Source organism: Dendropsophus ebraccatus, chromosome 5 (genome assembly GCF_027789765.1).
Source record: "Dendropsophus ebraccatus isolate aDenEbr1 chromosome 5, aDenEbr1.pat, whole genome shotgun sequence".
Taxonomy (NCBI): Eukaryota; Metazoa; Chordata; class Amphibia; order Anura; family Hylidae; genus Dendropsophus; species Dendropsophus ebraccatus.
This window is the reverse complement of record NC_091458.1, coordinates 19,972,837-19,988,642: the sequence shown is the minus strand read 5'-3', so window position 1 is coordinate 19,988,642 and position 15,806 is coordinate 19,972,837. Positions and strand designations below refer to the sequence as shown.

The following is a 15,806-nucleotide window of genomic DNA, read 5'->3' as shown; positions in this document are numbered from 1 at the left end:
CTCCACGAAGACGGTCGAATAGTTCAGGAATAAGTGGCAGAGGATAGCGATTTTTAACAGTCACCTTATTCAAGCCCCGGTAGTCTATGCATGGGCGAAGGGAACCGTCCTTCTTCTGGACAAAGAAGAATCCTGCGCCAGCGGGAGACGTGGATTTACGGATGAAGCCCTTTTGTAAGTTCTCCCGGATGTAGGAGGACATGGCTTCAGTCTCGGGCACAGAGAGAGGGTATACCCGACCACGTGGAGGAGATGCCCCGGGAAGAAGGTCAATAGGGCAATCATAGGCCCGATGAGGTGGTAGAGAGTCCGCCTCCTTGGCCGAGAAAACATCACCGAAATCTTGATAGTCCTCCGGTAGACCGGCTAGAGGCTTGACATCAGCAGGTGACCTCGTAGAGCACTTGGGTTGAGGAGATCTCAGACACCGGTTATGACAGTCCTGGCCCCAGCTGAGAACCTCCCCAGTTCTCCAGTCCAGCTTAGGGGTATGAAATTGCAGCCAAGGAAGGCCCAGCAGGATGTTGGAAGAGGAATGGCACAAGACATAGAAGGAGATCCTCTCCTGATGTAAGGCGCCCACCTGGAGGGCTAGGGGTGCCGTCTGGCAGTGCACAGTTTCGGTAAGAATCTCCCCCGTAACCGAAGAGATAGACCGGGGTTGGGCTAGCTGGATCACGGGTAGCCGCCATCTTTGGACCAAAGAAGCAGAGATGAAACTGCCGGCAGAGCCAGAGTCGATGAGGGCAGTAGTCTGGAAAACTTGCCCTGAAGGCGTCTGGATAGAGACGGGTATAGTCAACCTTGGAGAGGTGGCATTCACACCTAGGGAGGCCTCTCCCACCGGACCTAGGTGCGAGCGTTTCCCGGACGCTGAGGACGCTGGGGACATCTCTGCCGGTAGTGATCTGCACCACCGCAATAGAGACAGAGATTCAGCTCCATCCGACGGGCTCTCTCATCAGTCGTCAGGCGAGCTCGTTCCACCTGCATTGGGACCTCTGGAGACGACTGGGGTATAGGAGCAACGGGACTCTGGAACACCGGTGCCAGCCGAGGATGGCGACGGGGCAGGCTCAGTCGTCGTTCCTGCCGGACCTCCTCCTCTCTCTCGGAAAACCGGTTGTCGACTCTGGTAGCCAGTAAGATACGATCGTTTAGAGAAGAAGGGAGGTCGCGGGCGGAGAGTACGTCTTTCACTCGGCTGGATAGGCCCTTCTTGAAGGTGGCTACAAGGGCGGCCTCGTTCCAGTCCAATTCAGCTGCCAGGGTGCGGAACTGGATGGCGTAGTCACCGACAGAGGAGCTCCCTTGAGAGAGGTTGAGAAGAGCAGTCTCAGCAGAGGTGGCACGGGCAGGTTCCTCAAAGACGGAGCGAAACTCGGCCAGGAAGGCCCGGAGATTGGCAGCAACAGGATCATCACGGTCCCACAGTGGCGTGGCCCAGGCCAGAGCTCTACCCTCCAATAGGCTGATGATAAAGGCCACTTTAGAGCGCTCGGTGGGAAACTGACTACTTAACAGTTCAATATGCATTGTGCATTGAGTCAGCACAGCTTGGGATCGCCTCCATATTTATTCGGGAGGGCCAATCGAAGTCCCGAGGTGGCTGCAGGTGGTGGTGGGCGCTGGCCTGTAGTATGCTGCTGTAGGGCGGCAGTCAATTGCTGGATTTGCTGCGACTGCTGCTGGATCTGTTGAGCCTGTTGAGCGACCACTCTGGCGACGTCACGGAGATCAGGCACCTCGCCGGGATCCATGGTTGGAGCCTACTGTAACGCCCGGAGTAGTGGATCCACTGGACCGGCACCAGTGATGGCACAAACCTCACCAGGGAGCGGAGTCTAAGGGGCCGCTGGTTTTCACCAGAGCCCGCCGCAAGGCGGGATGGACTTGCTGCGGCAGGCGACCCCCAGGTCGCTACCCCTGGCTTGGTTGCTGGTGACGGCAGGCGAGGCGTGACAGGAGCAGGTACTGACAATGGCGTGTAAGCGTACCGCAGGTGACAGGCTGAACACAGGAACAGCAGAGAGACGGGAAGCAGGAACCAGGGACTAGGAGTAGGGACTGGGTAGCGGACAGGAATCAGGAACAAGGACTAGGGACCAGGTAGCGGACAGGTATCAGGAACAAGGACTAGGGACCAGGTAGCGGACAGGTATCAGGAACAACAGGGAGCTGGGCCAAACGCTATGGGAAGCATGTAGAGGCTCCAACACAGGGGACAGGGCATGCTGGGATTTATAGGGAGTGATTGGGTGCAACTATCAATTAGGGACGGACTGGCCCTTTAAATCTGAGACAGCCGGCGCGCGCGTGCCCTAGGAGGCGGGGACGCGCGCGCCGGCCGGCACAGACGGAAGGCGGAGCGGGACGAGGTGAGGCGCCCCCCGGGGCCGAACAGACCGCAGCGCCGGGTCCCTGCACCAGGACCCCGGCAGCTGCCTGGGCAGGATGGCGGTCGCGGCGGCGGCCCGGAGCACGGGACGCCGCCGCGGCCATGACAATCATACCATATTTCACATGAATGTGGGGGTCTATGGCAGGTCGCCTGGGGGTCCATATACTGTTCCTGCATAGGTGTGACCAGGCGATGCACAAACTAGTGTATATAGCATTGTACCGTGTGACTCGAGCAGCGATAATCCTTGAGATGGTACAGAGAATACTTCTGATCCCCACTGGTTATACTTATATCATGATGAAAAGTGGGATTACTCCCTGATGAATATTTATGGCGCGGTGGTAGGAATCTTCCTTATTATGTGAGGAGAGGTTGCACGTTCACGCTGTTAGCAAGAAATTTCTCTAGCTGCAACTTGACCTTCTAAGTCTTCATTAAGAAGCGCTTACGTCTTAATAGGTGTACGGCTTAATGAAGCAGAAGCCGATTCCTTCCCTTAGAAAATGAAGTCGTGTATAACTCAGCTTGTTCCCGGAGCACGGGCTGAATACATTGATGGCAGGCCGGCTAATAACATGGAAGAAATGCAGCGGTCTTTGTGTTCTCCTGGTCACGGTGGCACCTAGCGGCCCCAACCACATAATCGCCTCGCGCTCCATTGTCATGTGAATGGATGATAAATAGATGGGAGAGGAACCAGACCGGAATTATTCTACAGGAATAAAAACTTCAAGGCTTTCCCCCTCTACACAATGTTCTTTCTGTTGTATTGTTACATTTACAGGTTCCAGCTCATTGGCAGTCCGCCCTCCAGGACTAACACAATGTATAGGTTGACGTGTGGCGGGGGTCACGCTACACATTTTGTTTCCAGTCTTGTGAGGTGTTCTCGGTATGTAATGGTTAGTAGGGTCAGGGTCACGGGGGCCCAAGGCTTACTAATGTCCATCAGGAGTCTGGTCCGATCCTGCAGAAGAGATGCTGTAGAGCAAACTGCTGAAAAACTTCCTGCTGGCTATGATAGAAAGGAGTCAGATCACACAGGACAGGGACCCCACAGACTGGTCATGTGACCCCTGTCCACTCCCGAAAGTGTCTATAATGGGCATCAGTACTGGAGCATGGAGCAATGGAGGAAGGCGTCTAGTCTGATGGATCACGTTACATGATGTGGATGGCTGGGTGCATGTGCATCACTTACCTGGGGAGGAGATGGCACCAGGATGCATTATGGGAAGAAGACAAGATGGCGGGGGCAGTGTGATGGGCAATGGTCTGCTGGAGACCTTGTGTCCTGGCATCATGTACTGTGACACCGACCACCTACCTAACCATTATACACACCAAGTCCCCCCTTCATGGCAGCGGGATCCCTAATGGCAGCGGATAATACCCCGAGGGTCACACTGCAGACATTGTACAGAACAAAGAGATCAAGGTGGTGACTCGGCCTCCAGATTCCCCAGATCTCCATCCGATCGATCATCTGTGGGATGTGCTGGAGAAACAAGTCCCATCCGCAAGAGAGAAGAGTCGACTCTCCTGGGATACGATGGAGACCTGATATTACCATTCACACTCACTGTATACACTGCACTCAATGAGCACCGCGTATACAGCTCAGCAGGAACAATAAGGCTTTATCCCTCCTACATTGGCGATTGTGGGCCAGGTAGCTGGCGGGGCTTATGAGACCTAGACCAGCATCACCTTGTGTTAATGATAAATACATACATATATAGAGACCTATATAATAAAAAGAACAGAAAAAAGATGGGATAAAGAGTGGAGGACACAACTGGATTCCCCTGTATTCCCACAGAGAACAGTGCCATACACTGTATAGTGGCCACGCCGGGTTACTGCAGCTCATTGTTGTTCTGATACCTAGATGTTAATACTGGAGCCTCTTAGGGCCTTATTACACAGGATGATTATCGTGTGAAAAATCTTTATATCATTCAAATTTAAACGATAATCATTGTGTAATTGCAGGCAACGATCGAAAAATCGTTTGTGTGTCATTGATTTAGGTCTGAACCTTAAATTATCGCTAATCTTTCAGCTGTAATTCCGCATTTGTTTGCTCAAGTTCCGCATTTGTTCACTAATCGTTCAGTGTAATTGCACATTGTCCATTGTTTTGCTGGGATGAGATGGAATAAACGATCATAGAAACGATCATAACTAACGACCATCGTTCTGTGTAATATGGTGAACGATTTCAGGTTAACAATAAAGAATCTCGTTTGCAATCGTTTATCGTTAATCGTTAAAAATCGCTCCGTGTAACAGGAACTTTACAGTGGTGAAGGTGAAGGGAGGATAAAATAAAGGAAATTACATTCTTTATCTGTTTTCAGGATCAAGTGGAGATCCAGTGAAACTTTTGACAAATCTCTTTGGTTTGGGGCTGCCCACCCAGTGGTACTTGTACCAATACCATGTGGATTTCAACCCTGCCATGGCCTCAATGAGGCTGAAGGCTGCCCTGCTGTACAGTCATGGGGATGTCCTGGGGACTGCTCGCGCCTTCGATGGGGCCATACTGTTCCTGACAAGGAAACTTGAGAATAAGGTAAGTGACCACAAAGAGGTGTCCCCTTGTCCCCTAAGGAAATGGCACATCGGTGGAGAATGCATTCACTCACTATGAGACTGTGCCAAGTTAAAGGGGTACTCCGGTGAAAATCTTTTTCTTTTAAATCATCTGGTTATCTAGATTTGTAATTTACTTCTAATTAAAAATCTCCAATCTTTCAGTACTTATCCGATGCTGCATGTCCTGCAGGAAGTGGTGTATTCTTTCCAGTCTGACACATTGCTCTCTGCTGCCACCTCTGTCCATGTCAGGAACTGTGCAGAGCAGCAAATCCCCATAGAAAACCTCTCCTGCTCTGGACAGTTCCTGACATGGACAGAGGTGGCAGCAGAGAGCACTGTGTCAGACTGGAAAGAACCCACCACTTCCTGCAGGACATACAGCAGCTGATAAGTACTGGAATACGACACCTGGTAAACTATGATTAACCTTGGTATAATACGGTCACATATTTAGTGAATCCACTGGTGAAGCAATGGGATCTATTTCTTCTTCAGGTGACAGAACTGAGCAGCACCACCAACAGAGGGGAAGTGGTGAAGATCACAGTGACCCTGACCAGCACGCTGATGCCAGGCTCCCCCGTCTGCATCCACTTCTTTCATGTCCTGTTCAAAAAGTACGTTTTTATGCCCCAAGAGATTAGATCTATATCAATATATGTAGATGCCTGATACAATAGTAATTGCAGCTATGTAAAGCCACATGGTTGTCTGAGCTCATATGCTGATGTAAGAAGGTTTTTTTGTAGCATATGAAAGCTCTGTCCATACATTCATTGCCTCCATCCAATCCTTCCGTCAGAAAGCATGCCCACAACACTCTCTCACAGTTATATCCAGGTTCCTATGATCCTTTTAGCAGCAATTCAGAGATATGTTTAACAGCAGTGTGCATCATAGGTAGTCTAGAAATGACTTATTTACTGTGGGAGAGTATTGTGGGTATGCATGTGACCCATGCAGAGGTTATTGGTCAGGAGGGAGGAAGGAGGAGTTTTTCCATCTCTTAGAATCATCATGGTATCTATAATACATATATTTGGTTATGGCCTCCATCCTATTCCTTCTGTCACAAAGCATGCCCACAACACTCTTCCACAGTCTTCTCCAGACTACTGGTTTCTATGATCCTGTTAGCAGCAGCTTAGAGATATGTTTAACAACAGTATGGATCATAGGTACCTGTAGTCTAGAGATGACTCACTTACTGTGGGAGAGTATTGTGGGCATGCTCTGTGACCTGTGTGGAGGTTATTGGTCGGAAGGGAGGAGGAGTTGTTCCATCTTTTAGAATCATCAGGGCATCTATAATAAATACATTTGGTTATGGCCCCTTCAACTCTTGACGTCTTTGTCACCCTCTAATGTATATCTATTCTTCATTTATATTATTATATTTTTTTATAATCAAAACACAGCAGAAAATACGACGGGGCTGACATTTCCTCTTCCCTCGCCATCTCAGCAGCATCGCGCTCAGTAATTTATCTTTGTATGTAACAGATAATAGAAGCCTATGAGATGCCAGCCGCACATCGCTCTCCGGGAGAGAGAAGATGCAGGAGATCCTGGATTTGTAGCTAGAATATAATAAAGGAGCTGCATTACCCAACCTGTGGCAGTCCTGCTGTTGCAAAACTAAGGCCAAAGGCTGTCAGGGCATCCTGGGAGTTGTAATTTTGCATGGTTTCTATTGTTTTGTTTTTTATTTATATATATTTGTTGTACAATATTCATTTTCTTTTTTGCATGGTTTCTATTGTTTTTCACGTATATATACTTGATGTAGTGATATTTTTTAGTTTTTTGTATATATATATATATATATATATATATATATATATATATATATATATACAGTGGTGCCTTGGATTACGAGCATAATTCGTTCCGGGACGGCGCTTGTAATCCAAGTCCACTCTTAAACCAAAGCAAATTTTCCCATAAGAATTCATAGAAATGCAGACAGTTGGTTCCCCGCCCCAAAAATAATGATTTATTATTCTGAATAACATGTAAAACAAATGAAGCAAACATTCAGAAACAGCAGAATCTGTGATATTATAAGTTACTGTACAGTAATGGAGAGGATGGGAAACACAAGACAGATGTGGGCACAGTATAGCAGCACTCTCTGTCCGGGGAGAGAGGGGTTACAGCTATGCAGAGATTACCTCCACAGTCCTGTCCCCTTATGCAAGCCCCAGTCTGAAGCGGATCTGCTATGATTTGGAAGGTGAGAGAGAGACTTCCTGGGTCAGAGTACAGGGCTGTAGACCCCGCTATGCAGACCATGCCCCTCTTCCACTCGCGCTCCCACCCAGTACAGGGAGCTCTTAAACCAAAGCAATGCTCTTAAACCAAGTCACAATTTTGGAAAACTGTGAGCTCTTAAACCAAAACGCTCTTAAACCAAGTTACTCTTAAACCAAGGTACCACTGTATATATATAAATATATATGATGTAGTGATATATTTTTTTTTTTGCACTTTTTTATGTATATATCTGATGTAGTAATATGTTTTTTTTCTTTTTTTGCATGGTTTCTATTGTTTATTATATATGTTTGATGAAGTGATTTTTTTTTTCTATTTTGCATGGTTTTTATTGTTTTTTTTAATACATATTTGATCTAGTAATATTTTTTCTTTTTTGCATGATTTCTATTTGATCTAGTAATATTTTTCTCTTTTTGTTGATTTACAGAGTGTTTAAATTCCTTAACATGTACCAAGTGGGACGCAACTACTTCAGCCCATCGAATCCTGTGAATATTCCTCAGCACAAGTAAGACAGATAATAAGATATCTATACAACAGGTTATCTTATATGGTGCATGCAAAAAGACCAGAGGACCCCATACTCTTTATACTGCAAGTGAATGGACTATTAGGTACCTTTTTTTTTTTTTTAACATTACCAGGTCGGCGCCGGAGCGGGGATCCCGGTGGCATGGTCCTTTTTTGAAACACTGCCCAGTTCCTGTGCTCGGTGCTGTTCTTTTGCTGTACGCTGGCTCCATGCACTGGGGGCAGGCCCATCGCCCCCCAGTGTGACCATTCCCTTCCTCACTGTGACGATTCTAGTGGAGCCACGTCACAGAAGGGAGTGGATATTGTCACACTGAGGGGAGGTGGGCCCGCCCCCAGCGCATATAGCTGGGCCGGAGCACGGCATAAGAACGACACCGGGCGTGGGAACTGGGCAGCGTTTCAAAAAAAGGACCATGCCATGGACCATGCTCCGGTGCCAATCAGCAACTGTAAGAAAAAAAAAATATTTACTTGATGGTACACCCGCTTGAAGTCTTCTGGTGTATGGGGGCCTTCTGAATTTCCACTGATAGAGGATGTCAAGTGTCATGGAGTTTCACTGTCTGACCCTTTTGTCCTAAAATGCATTAATTGGTGCCAGAGCTGTATCTTACCCCTCCCCATGGAGAACACAGGCATCACCTTCTGAATAGACACAATAACACGGGACGATTATCATGCGAAAAATCGTTATATTGTTCGAATTTAAACGATAATCGTTCTGTGTAATTGCATGCAACGATCGAAAAATCATTCGTATGTTGTTAATCGTTGATTTAGATCTGAACCTAAAATTAACGTTAATCGTACGCTAATCGTTTGCTGTAACGCCGCATTTTTTTACTAAACGTTCAGTGTAATAGCACATTGCCCATTGTTTTCCTTAGATCACAAGGGATAAACAATCGCAATAACGATAGTAATAACGATCGTATCTAACGACCATCGTTCTGTGTAATATGGTGAACGATTTCAGGTTAACTGTAAACAATCTCGTTTGCGATTATTTATCGTTAGTCGTTAATCGTTAAAAATCGCTCCGTGTAATAGGACCCTATGGGTCCCGCCACTCTCTGACACGTCCATTTATTTGAGTGGAGAGCGACGGAAGCAGAGGCACCCCCCCCCCCCCCGTAGACTCCATTCTATGGTCAGGCGAATTCCGCCGTCTGCCAAAAGAATTGACTGGTCAATTCTTTCAGCGGATGGCAGAATCCGCCTGTGCATAGAATGGAGTCTATGGTACAGGCGGAGATGTGGATGAGGAACTTCTCTGTGCAGATTCCTTAGTGTGAACCCACCCATACAGCGGTACTCTTGCATATTAAGTTCTTTATAAATTATTGCTCTTGCCGAGAACACAATAAACATCCTATTCTTACCTATCCACACTCTCCAGGGTCCTTCAGGTCCTCACTGAACACTCCCGTTGCCTCTTCCAAGATGGACTTTTTTTGGCAGTAATTGGCAGGGCGGGCTGTCACTGCCAGAGATGAGTCTGTAGGAGGACCCCAAGGGAGTGCAGTGGAGTAAGAATATCATGTTCTCTGCAAAGGCAGCAACCTATAAAAAATTTTTTAAGGGGCCAGAGTACCCCTTTAATGCTATTGTGTTGATCACGAGTTGCCTGCCTGATCCCAGTTGACTCAAACTAGGGGAAAAACTCTCAACTCCAACTATGGTCCAATAAATCCCTCCTCCAGAAGTCTAGTAAATAATGGCAATGGGGACCGTTAGGGTCCTATTCCAGAAAACCATTTTTCGACGATAAATGATCTCAAACGACCGCTTTGGCGAATGACCTTTCTTATTATCTTAGGTTGGATATATGTTTTTCCCAGGCAGGTTTACATTCACTTACTGTAGATTTACTAACCACATCTGCTGGAAGTTTGTTCCAAGTATCTACTACTGTTTTAATAATAAAATATTTTCCATCATTTCTGTGGTCACAGCAGCATCAGATGCATCCAGCGTGCTCATAGATATTAACGCTTACTTGTCTTTATTCATAGGCTGTCTCTGTGGCCCGGATTCTCCGTAGCAGTCGCTCCCCTTGAAAAACAGCTGACACTGTGTGCAGACGTAAGCCACAAGGTCCTGCGAAATGAGACGGTGTTGGACTCTATGAATGAGATGTTCCACAGGATCCCAAAAGAGAGATTCACCGATGCCTGCGAAAAAGAGTTTCTGGGGTCGGTTGTACTTACCAGGTACGGCCTTGGGTGCTAAGTCGTTGCTCATCGGGGTTAAAGGGGCATCTGCAACATGTTGGGAAAGTGTTGGCCCAGTGGGCACCATTCCACCATCCAGATCAGTATATATGTGGGGCAGTGCAGCATCTGTCTGTGAGTTGTTTTGGGCAGATCTGTATCACCGAGAGAGCCAGAAGTGATCATTGCCAAAGTATCTCTGCCAGATGGGACTTCCCTCGCAGTTTAAAGTGCATTCAGCTAGAACAGGGGTGTCAAACTCGTAGCCCTCCAGGTGTTTTAAAACTACAATTCCCATCATGCAGGACAGATAAAGCTTAAAGGGAATCTGTTTCTAGGTTTATGCTGCCTTAAATGATGGCAGCATTAGCTAGTGACAGAAATGCTGAACAGATCGGTGTATTACTTACATAATTTTGTTTAGCTGTTCTCCTAATATGCAAGAGAATAGGATTCTGGCCACACCCCTCACCCCACCCTCTAGCTGCTGATTGACAGTTGGCTGCCTATACACAGCATGGATAGATAACTGCCAATCAGCAGCTGGTGGGCGGAGTTTGCTAGTGCTCATTAAAATCTAGGACTACGGAGCACACGCACATACTGGAGAGAGCTACTTATTGTCCATGTTATTCGGGAGGATATCCCCAAATCATCTGCACAGAACAATGTAAGTGATACGTCATTCTGTTCAGCTTCTCTGTCACTTATTTGTGCTTCCCTGAGATAGGACGCCATAAACCTACTAAAGCTTTGGCTGTCCAGGCATGATGGGAATTGTAGTTTTGCCACCTTTGAGTTTGACACCTGTGAGTTAAAGGTGGAAATTGTGTACAGCAATACCCTTTAGGCAATGTTAACACTACGTAAAACAACGGCCGTAGTTCTCGCCGCAAAACTACGGCCGTTGTTTTGAGGATGATATGATATAGCAATTCGTACGATACACACAGCGTATAAGACTACGGCCGTAGTTCGTACGGACCCGCGAAAAATGACATTTATTTGCGGTCGGTAATATTACAACTACGGCCGTGGATTTCAATGCGGCCGCACACGTAAAATTTATTTCGGCCAAATTAAACTTTTAATGTAAAAAAATTACTGAGTGGTTTATTGGGCTAGTCGCAGTATTTCAATTAAATGACATGTTTCAGCCCGATTTAAAAACATGCTAGGAGGCAATATTAAACAACGGCCTTAGTTTCATGACTAGCCCGTACGTTCGTAATTCTACGGCTGTTGTTTTGGCCTCAAAATAACGGCCGTTGAAAATAACGGCCGTTATTTTACGTAGTGTGAACATAGCTTTAAGTAACACTCGCAGATGGGAAAAAGAAGCACATGAAGAATAAACCTGACACTAAAAATTTTACAAGATGCGTATTGATGCGGATTTCCAATTGGAATCAGTGGGAGCTGTGTTTACAGGTGTATTACATGTGTGACTAGGTGCACAATACACATTCATGATAAAAGTTTAAAAAAAAAACGCCATGGGCATCTGACCTCGATATAATTGTTTTACCCTTTGTTGTTTTGGAACTTTTTCCCATTATATCTTAGTTCCTGAGCCCACATCCTGCCAGTCTGGTTTTTCAGCTTTTTCTTGCTTTGGTGTCACGTGTTCTTCCCCCCTGACAATGCGGCTCTGTATGGCACTGTGCCCCAAGCTAATAAGACAACTAGTTCTTTTCTATCTGCCCCAGTGCATCATGAAGACTTCTTCCTTCCACCCCTTGTATCTGCAGAACATGGACTGCACTCTTTCCCAACACATTCTTTGCTCTTACCCAAACTTAGTGCCCCAAGTGGTAATAGTGGTTTCTTGGTAGGTAAGTGTGGATAGGTGCCCCCCATAGTGTAAATAGGCGTCCTCTAGGATGCAGATGGGTAACCCTTAGTGTACAGTAGATAGTTGTTCCCCTATAGATGCCTTTAGTATAGGAGGTGCCCCCCAGATGGAAATAGGTGCTCCACAAGTGTCCTTCAGGAAGTATTTAGTTGTTCTCCCAGTGTAGATAGTTGCTCCACAGAATGGAGAGAAAGGTGCCCCTGTGTACAGTAGATAGCTGCCCCCGTATAGATCAGTAGGTGCTAGTATAGGTCAGTGCCCCCAGGATAGAAATAGGTGCCCCTTAGGTGTAGATAGGTGTTCTCCAGGATGTAGGTGGGTAACCCCAGGATGTAGGTGGGTAACCCCAGGATGTAGATGAGTAACCCCAGGATGTAGATGGGTAACCCCAGGATGTAGATGGGTAACCCACGGATGTAGATGGGTAACCCCAGGATGTGAATGGGCAACCCCCGGATGTAGATGGGCAACCCCAGGATGTAGATGGGTAACCCCCGGATGTAGATGGGTAACCCCAGGATGTGAATGGGCAACCCCCGGATGTAGATGGGCAATCCCTGGATGTAGATGGGTAACCCCAGGATGTAGATGGGTAACCCCAGGATGTAGATGGGTAACCCGGGGATGTAGATGGGTAACCCCAGGATGTAGATGGGTAACCCCAGGATGTAGATGAGTAACCCCAGGATGTAGATGGGTAACCCCAGGATGTGAATGGGCAACCCCCGGATGTAGATGGGCAATCCCTGGATGTAGATGGGTAACCCCAGGATGTAGATGGGTAACCCCAGGATGTAGATGGGTAACCCGGGGATGTAGATGGGTAACCCGGGGATGTAGATGGGTAACCCCAGGATGTAGATGGGTAACCCCGGGATGTAGATGGGTAACCCCAGGATGTAGATGGGTAACCCGGGGATGTAGATGGGTAACCCCGGGATATAGACAAGTACCTCCAGTGTACAGTAGATAGCTGCCCCCCTTTAGAACGTTCGGAGCCTTTTAGTATGGGTTGGTGTCCCCAGGATGGATGTCGATGCCCCACAATGTTGATAGGTGTCCTTCAGTGTAGATAATTGCCCCCAGGATGGAGAGAGAGGCGCTCCCAGTGTAGATAAATCCCTGAGCCAAATAATAAATGCCTCCTTCCTATTCACCTCCACTTTCTGGAGCAGAGGTCCTGTGCTGCTACCAGACTCTTGTAGGTCTCAGGCCTAAGGCAGCCTACATAGCACTGGGGGAAGGAGACGGTTGATCTTTGCTCTGTAGCATTCACCATCATGTACGTCCTAAGGACACTCTTGCAGTTGATGCTTTGGATTCTCAGCCAGCATTAGCCCAAGTTACATACACATAGCGGACATATTCCTACAGTGTATATACCACAGCCAGTAACATCAGAGGAGCTTACACAACCTGTATAGAACAGCTGACCCGCCTGCTCTCGGCTCCCTGACCACAAGTACACACAGAGGTGGGACCCCCAGTAATCCTGCAGATATGTAGTAAGACGTATGACGCGGCTCCCTTAGAATGAATGGAGCCGCGTCATACAGGGGAGAGAATTCCCTCCCACTGGGGGTGGCTCGGCCGGCCTCCAGTGCTTGAGCACCGGCAGAACGTCGCCGTGCACGGGCACCGGCTTTCCCGTGACGGCGCTGTTCGATCAGTGGGTTCAGGTTAAACAGGATGTACCTGGTGGTACATCCTCTTTAAGCTCCATTTACTTCAATGGAACTGAGTTTGAAACCCCACCCAATCTGGAGACAAGAGAGGGGGAAAAGTGGCCATGTTTTTGTAGCGCTGGATAACCCCTTTAAGTTTGTGTATCTCATGTTATTTACAAGGATTTCATTCTCTGCTAGGTACAACAATAAAACCTACAGAGTGGATGACATCGATTGGTCCACCAAACCCACAGACAAATTCCCCAAAAAAGACGGCACTCAGATCTCCTACGTGGAATATTATAAGCAGGTAAAGGGACATCATGGTATAGGCGAGTATGAGTGGGAGTGATGTCTCTGCTAACATGATAGCACTGGATTTCTTTCAGGTCAGCTATGACTACACTGTCCTTTTACAGGTCCATAAATGTTATATTTTGATGTCTTTTTGGTCTTTTCTAGCAATACAATCTAGAGGTGACTGACCCTTTCCAGCCCATGCTGGTCAGCAGCTTAAAGGCGAGGAAGAACGAGGCGTGTGATGCTCCCCGGGTGGTTCACCTACTCCCAGAACTGAGCTATCTGACCGGTACGGGGCATCAGTTCCTGCATAAAAATACATTTGGGGGGCACTACCCTGTTTCCCCAAAAATAGGACATCCCCTGAATATAAGACCTAGTAGACGTTTTACTGAATTGATAAATATAAGGCCTCCCCCGAAAGTAAGACCTAGCAAAGTTTCTATATCAGAACATAACACCAGGGCATGCAGCTGGGATTCTTTTTAGCCTGCTGCCGTTGTCCCCTACCATCCCTGTCCATTGCAGAGCAGCTGCATGCAGGACATGAAGACCGTTACCTGCTACCAAACCTAATTGTCCTTTCCACGGCCGTCACTTGCAAGTGTGCAGGCAAGGCATCAAGAGGCACATTGCCAGCCACCGTCCCTGTTGTCCCCTACTGCCAGATGTAGAGCCATCGCCTGCCGCCATAATGTATGCTGTCCCTGCTGTGCTATACGAGTGTGCTGTGTTGAGCTCCCCCCTGGTGGCCAGAAGCCATTATACTGTACGCTGTCCCTGCTGTGCTGTACAAGTGTGTAGTGGGAGCTCCTCCTGGTGGCCGGAAGCCATTATACTGTACGCTGTCCCTGCTGTGCTGTACAAGTGTGTAGTGGGAGCTCCCCCTGGTGGCCGGAAGCCATTATACTGTACGCTGTCCCTGCTGTGCTGTACAAGTGTGTAGTGGGAGCTCCCCCTAGTGGCCAGAAGCCATCATACCGTACACCCTGTCCCTGCGGTGCATGTGACATGTAAATTCATCTTTATGGAAAAATAAGACATTCCCTGACGCATCTTTTGGAGCAAAAATTAATATAAGACATTGTCTTGTTTTTGGGGAAACACGATATGCTTTCCTTTTGTTTCTGATTTTACACTGCTTGCACCACTCCATCATGGGAGGGATTTGGCCCTGATACATTTACAATAGTTAATTCCTGGAATTTTTTGGGAATTATAACAAAGAACAAAGTCAGGCCATCCTGCCACCCTCGGGATACTGACACATGGTATATTTGGCTCATGTACGCCATAGCCGGATATTAGCTAAAAGTCAAGAGAGATATATGCAGAAGTAGTGTTTTTTTTCCTCCCATGAACTTCTATAGGACGAAAAAAACGCAATGTCTGTTTGTATATTGGCGTTTTCTTTCCCCCAATTCTTCAATAGAAAACCTAGAATCACATGATGAAAGAGTCACATGACCTTTAATGTAAAAAAGAACAACACCTATACTAATATACACTAAGATGAAAAACCGCTAGAAAAGCTGCCAGACAAAAAAAACACACCAAAAAGCGTTAAAAACTGCTGGTTTTTGGGGGGATTTTTTTTATCTGTTGTCCAAAAAAATGCTGTGTAAAATTTGTGTCTGACGGAAACCTCATGGAAAGTTTGTTCAGCCTTAGGCCCCCTGCACACATCAGGAAAATCTGAATAGATTTCCTGACCCATAGGGTTCTTTTGAGCAGGGACACCCATCAGGATTTTTCCTGAAAGGTGTCCTTGCTGGGAAATAGGCCCGGAAATTATAGAATATGTCCTATAATTGTCCAGAATTCTGGTATGGATGAACCATAGAGCCCTATGGAGGCTTCCAGAATTCCAGACAACTCTGCATCCACATCCACAATTCTGGCTGCATTGCTTGGCAGTCCAGGCCAGTGCCAACGTCCAGGCAGGTGCC

At 47.2% G+C, this 15,806-nt stretch overlaps 1 protein-coding gene across 5 annotated transcripts in view; it reads left to right on the top strand.

The window, feature by feature from the left end:
- Positions 1 to 15,806, top strand: part of PIWIL4 (piwi like RNA-mediated gene silencing 4) — a 105,650-nt gene that overhangs the window by 46,378 nt on the left and 43,466 nt on the right. For all 5 annotated transcript variants that reach the window (XM_069969639.1, XM_069969641.1, XM_069969642.1 and 2 more), the window contains exons 5-10: positions 4,768 to 4,982; positions 5,504 to 5,625; positions 7,716 to 7,796; positions 9,838 to 10,035; positions 13,756 to 13,867; positions 14,020 to 14,146. In XM_069969639.1, the coding sequence (XP_069825740.1) occupies positions 4,768 to 4,982; positions 5,504 to 5,625; positions 7,716 to 7,796; positions 9,838 to 10,035; positions 13,756 to 13,867; positions 14,020 to 14,146 (855 nt within the window). The remainder of the gene's footprint in view (positions 1 to 4,767; positions 4,983 to 5,503; positions 5,626 to 7,715; positions 7,797 to 9,837; positions 10,036 to 13,755; positions 13,868 to 14,019; positions 14,147 to 15,806) is intronic.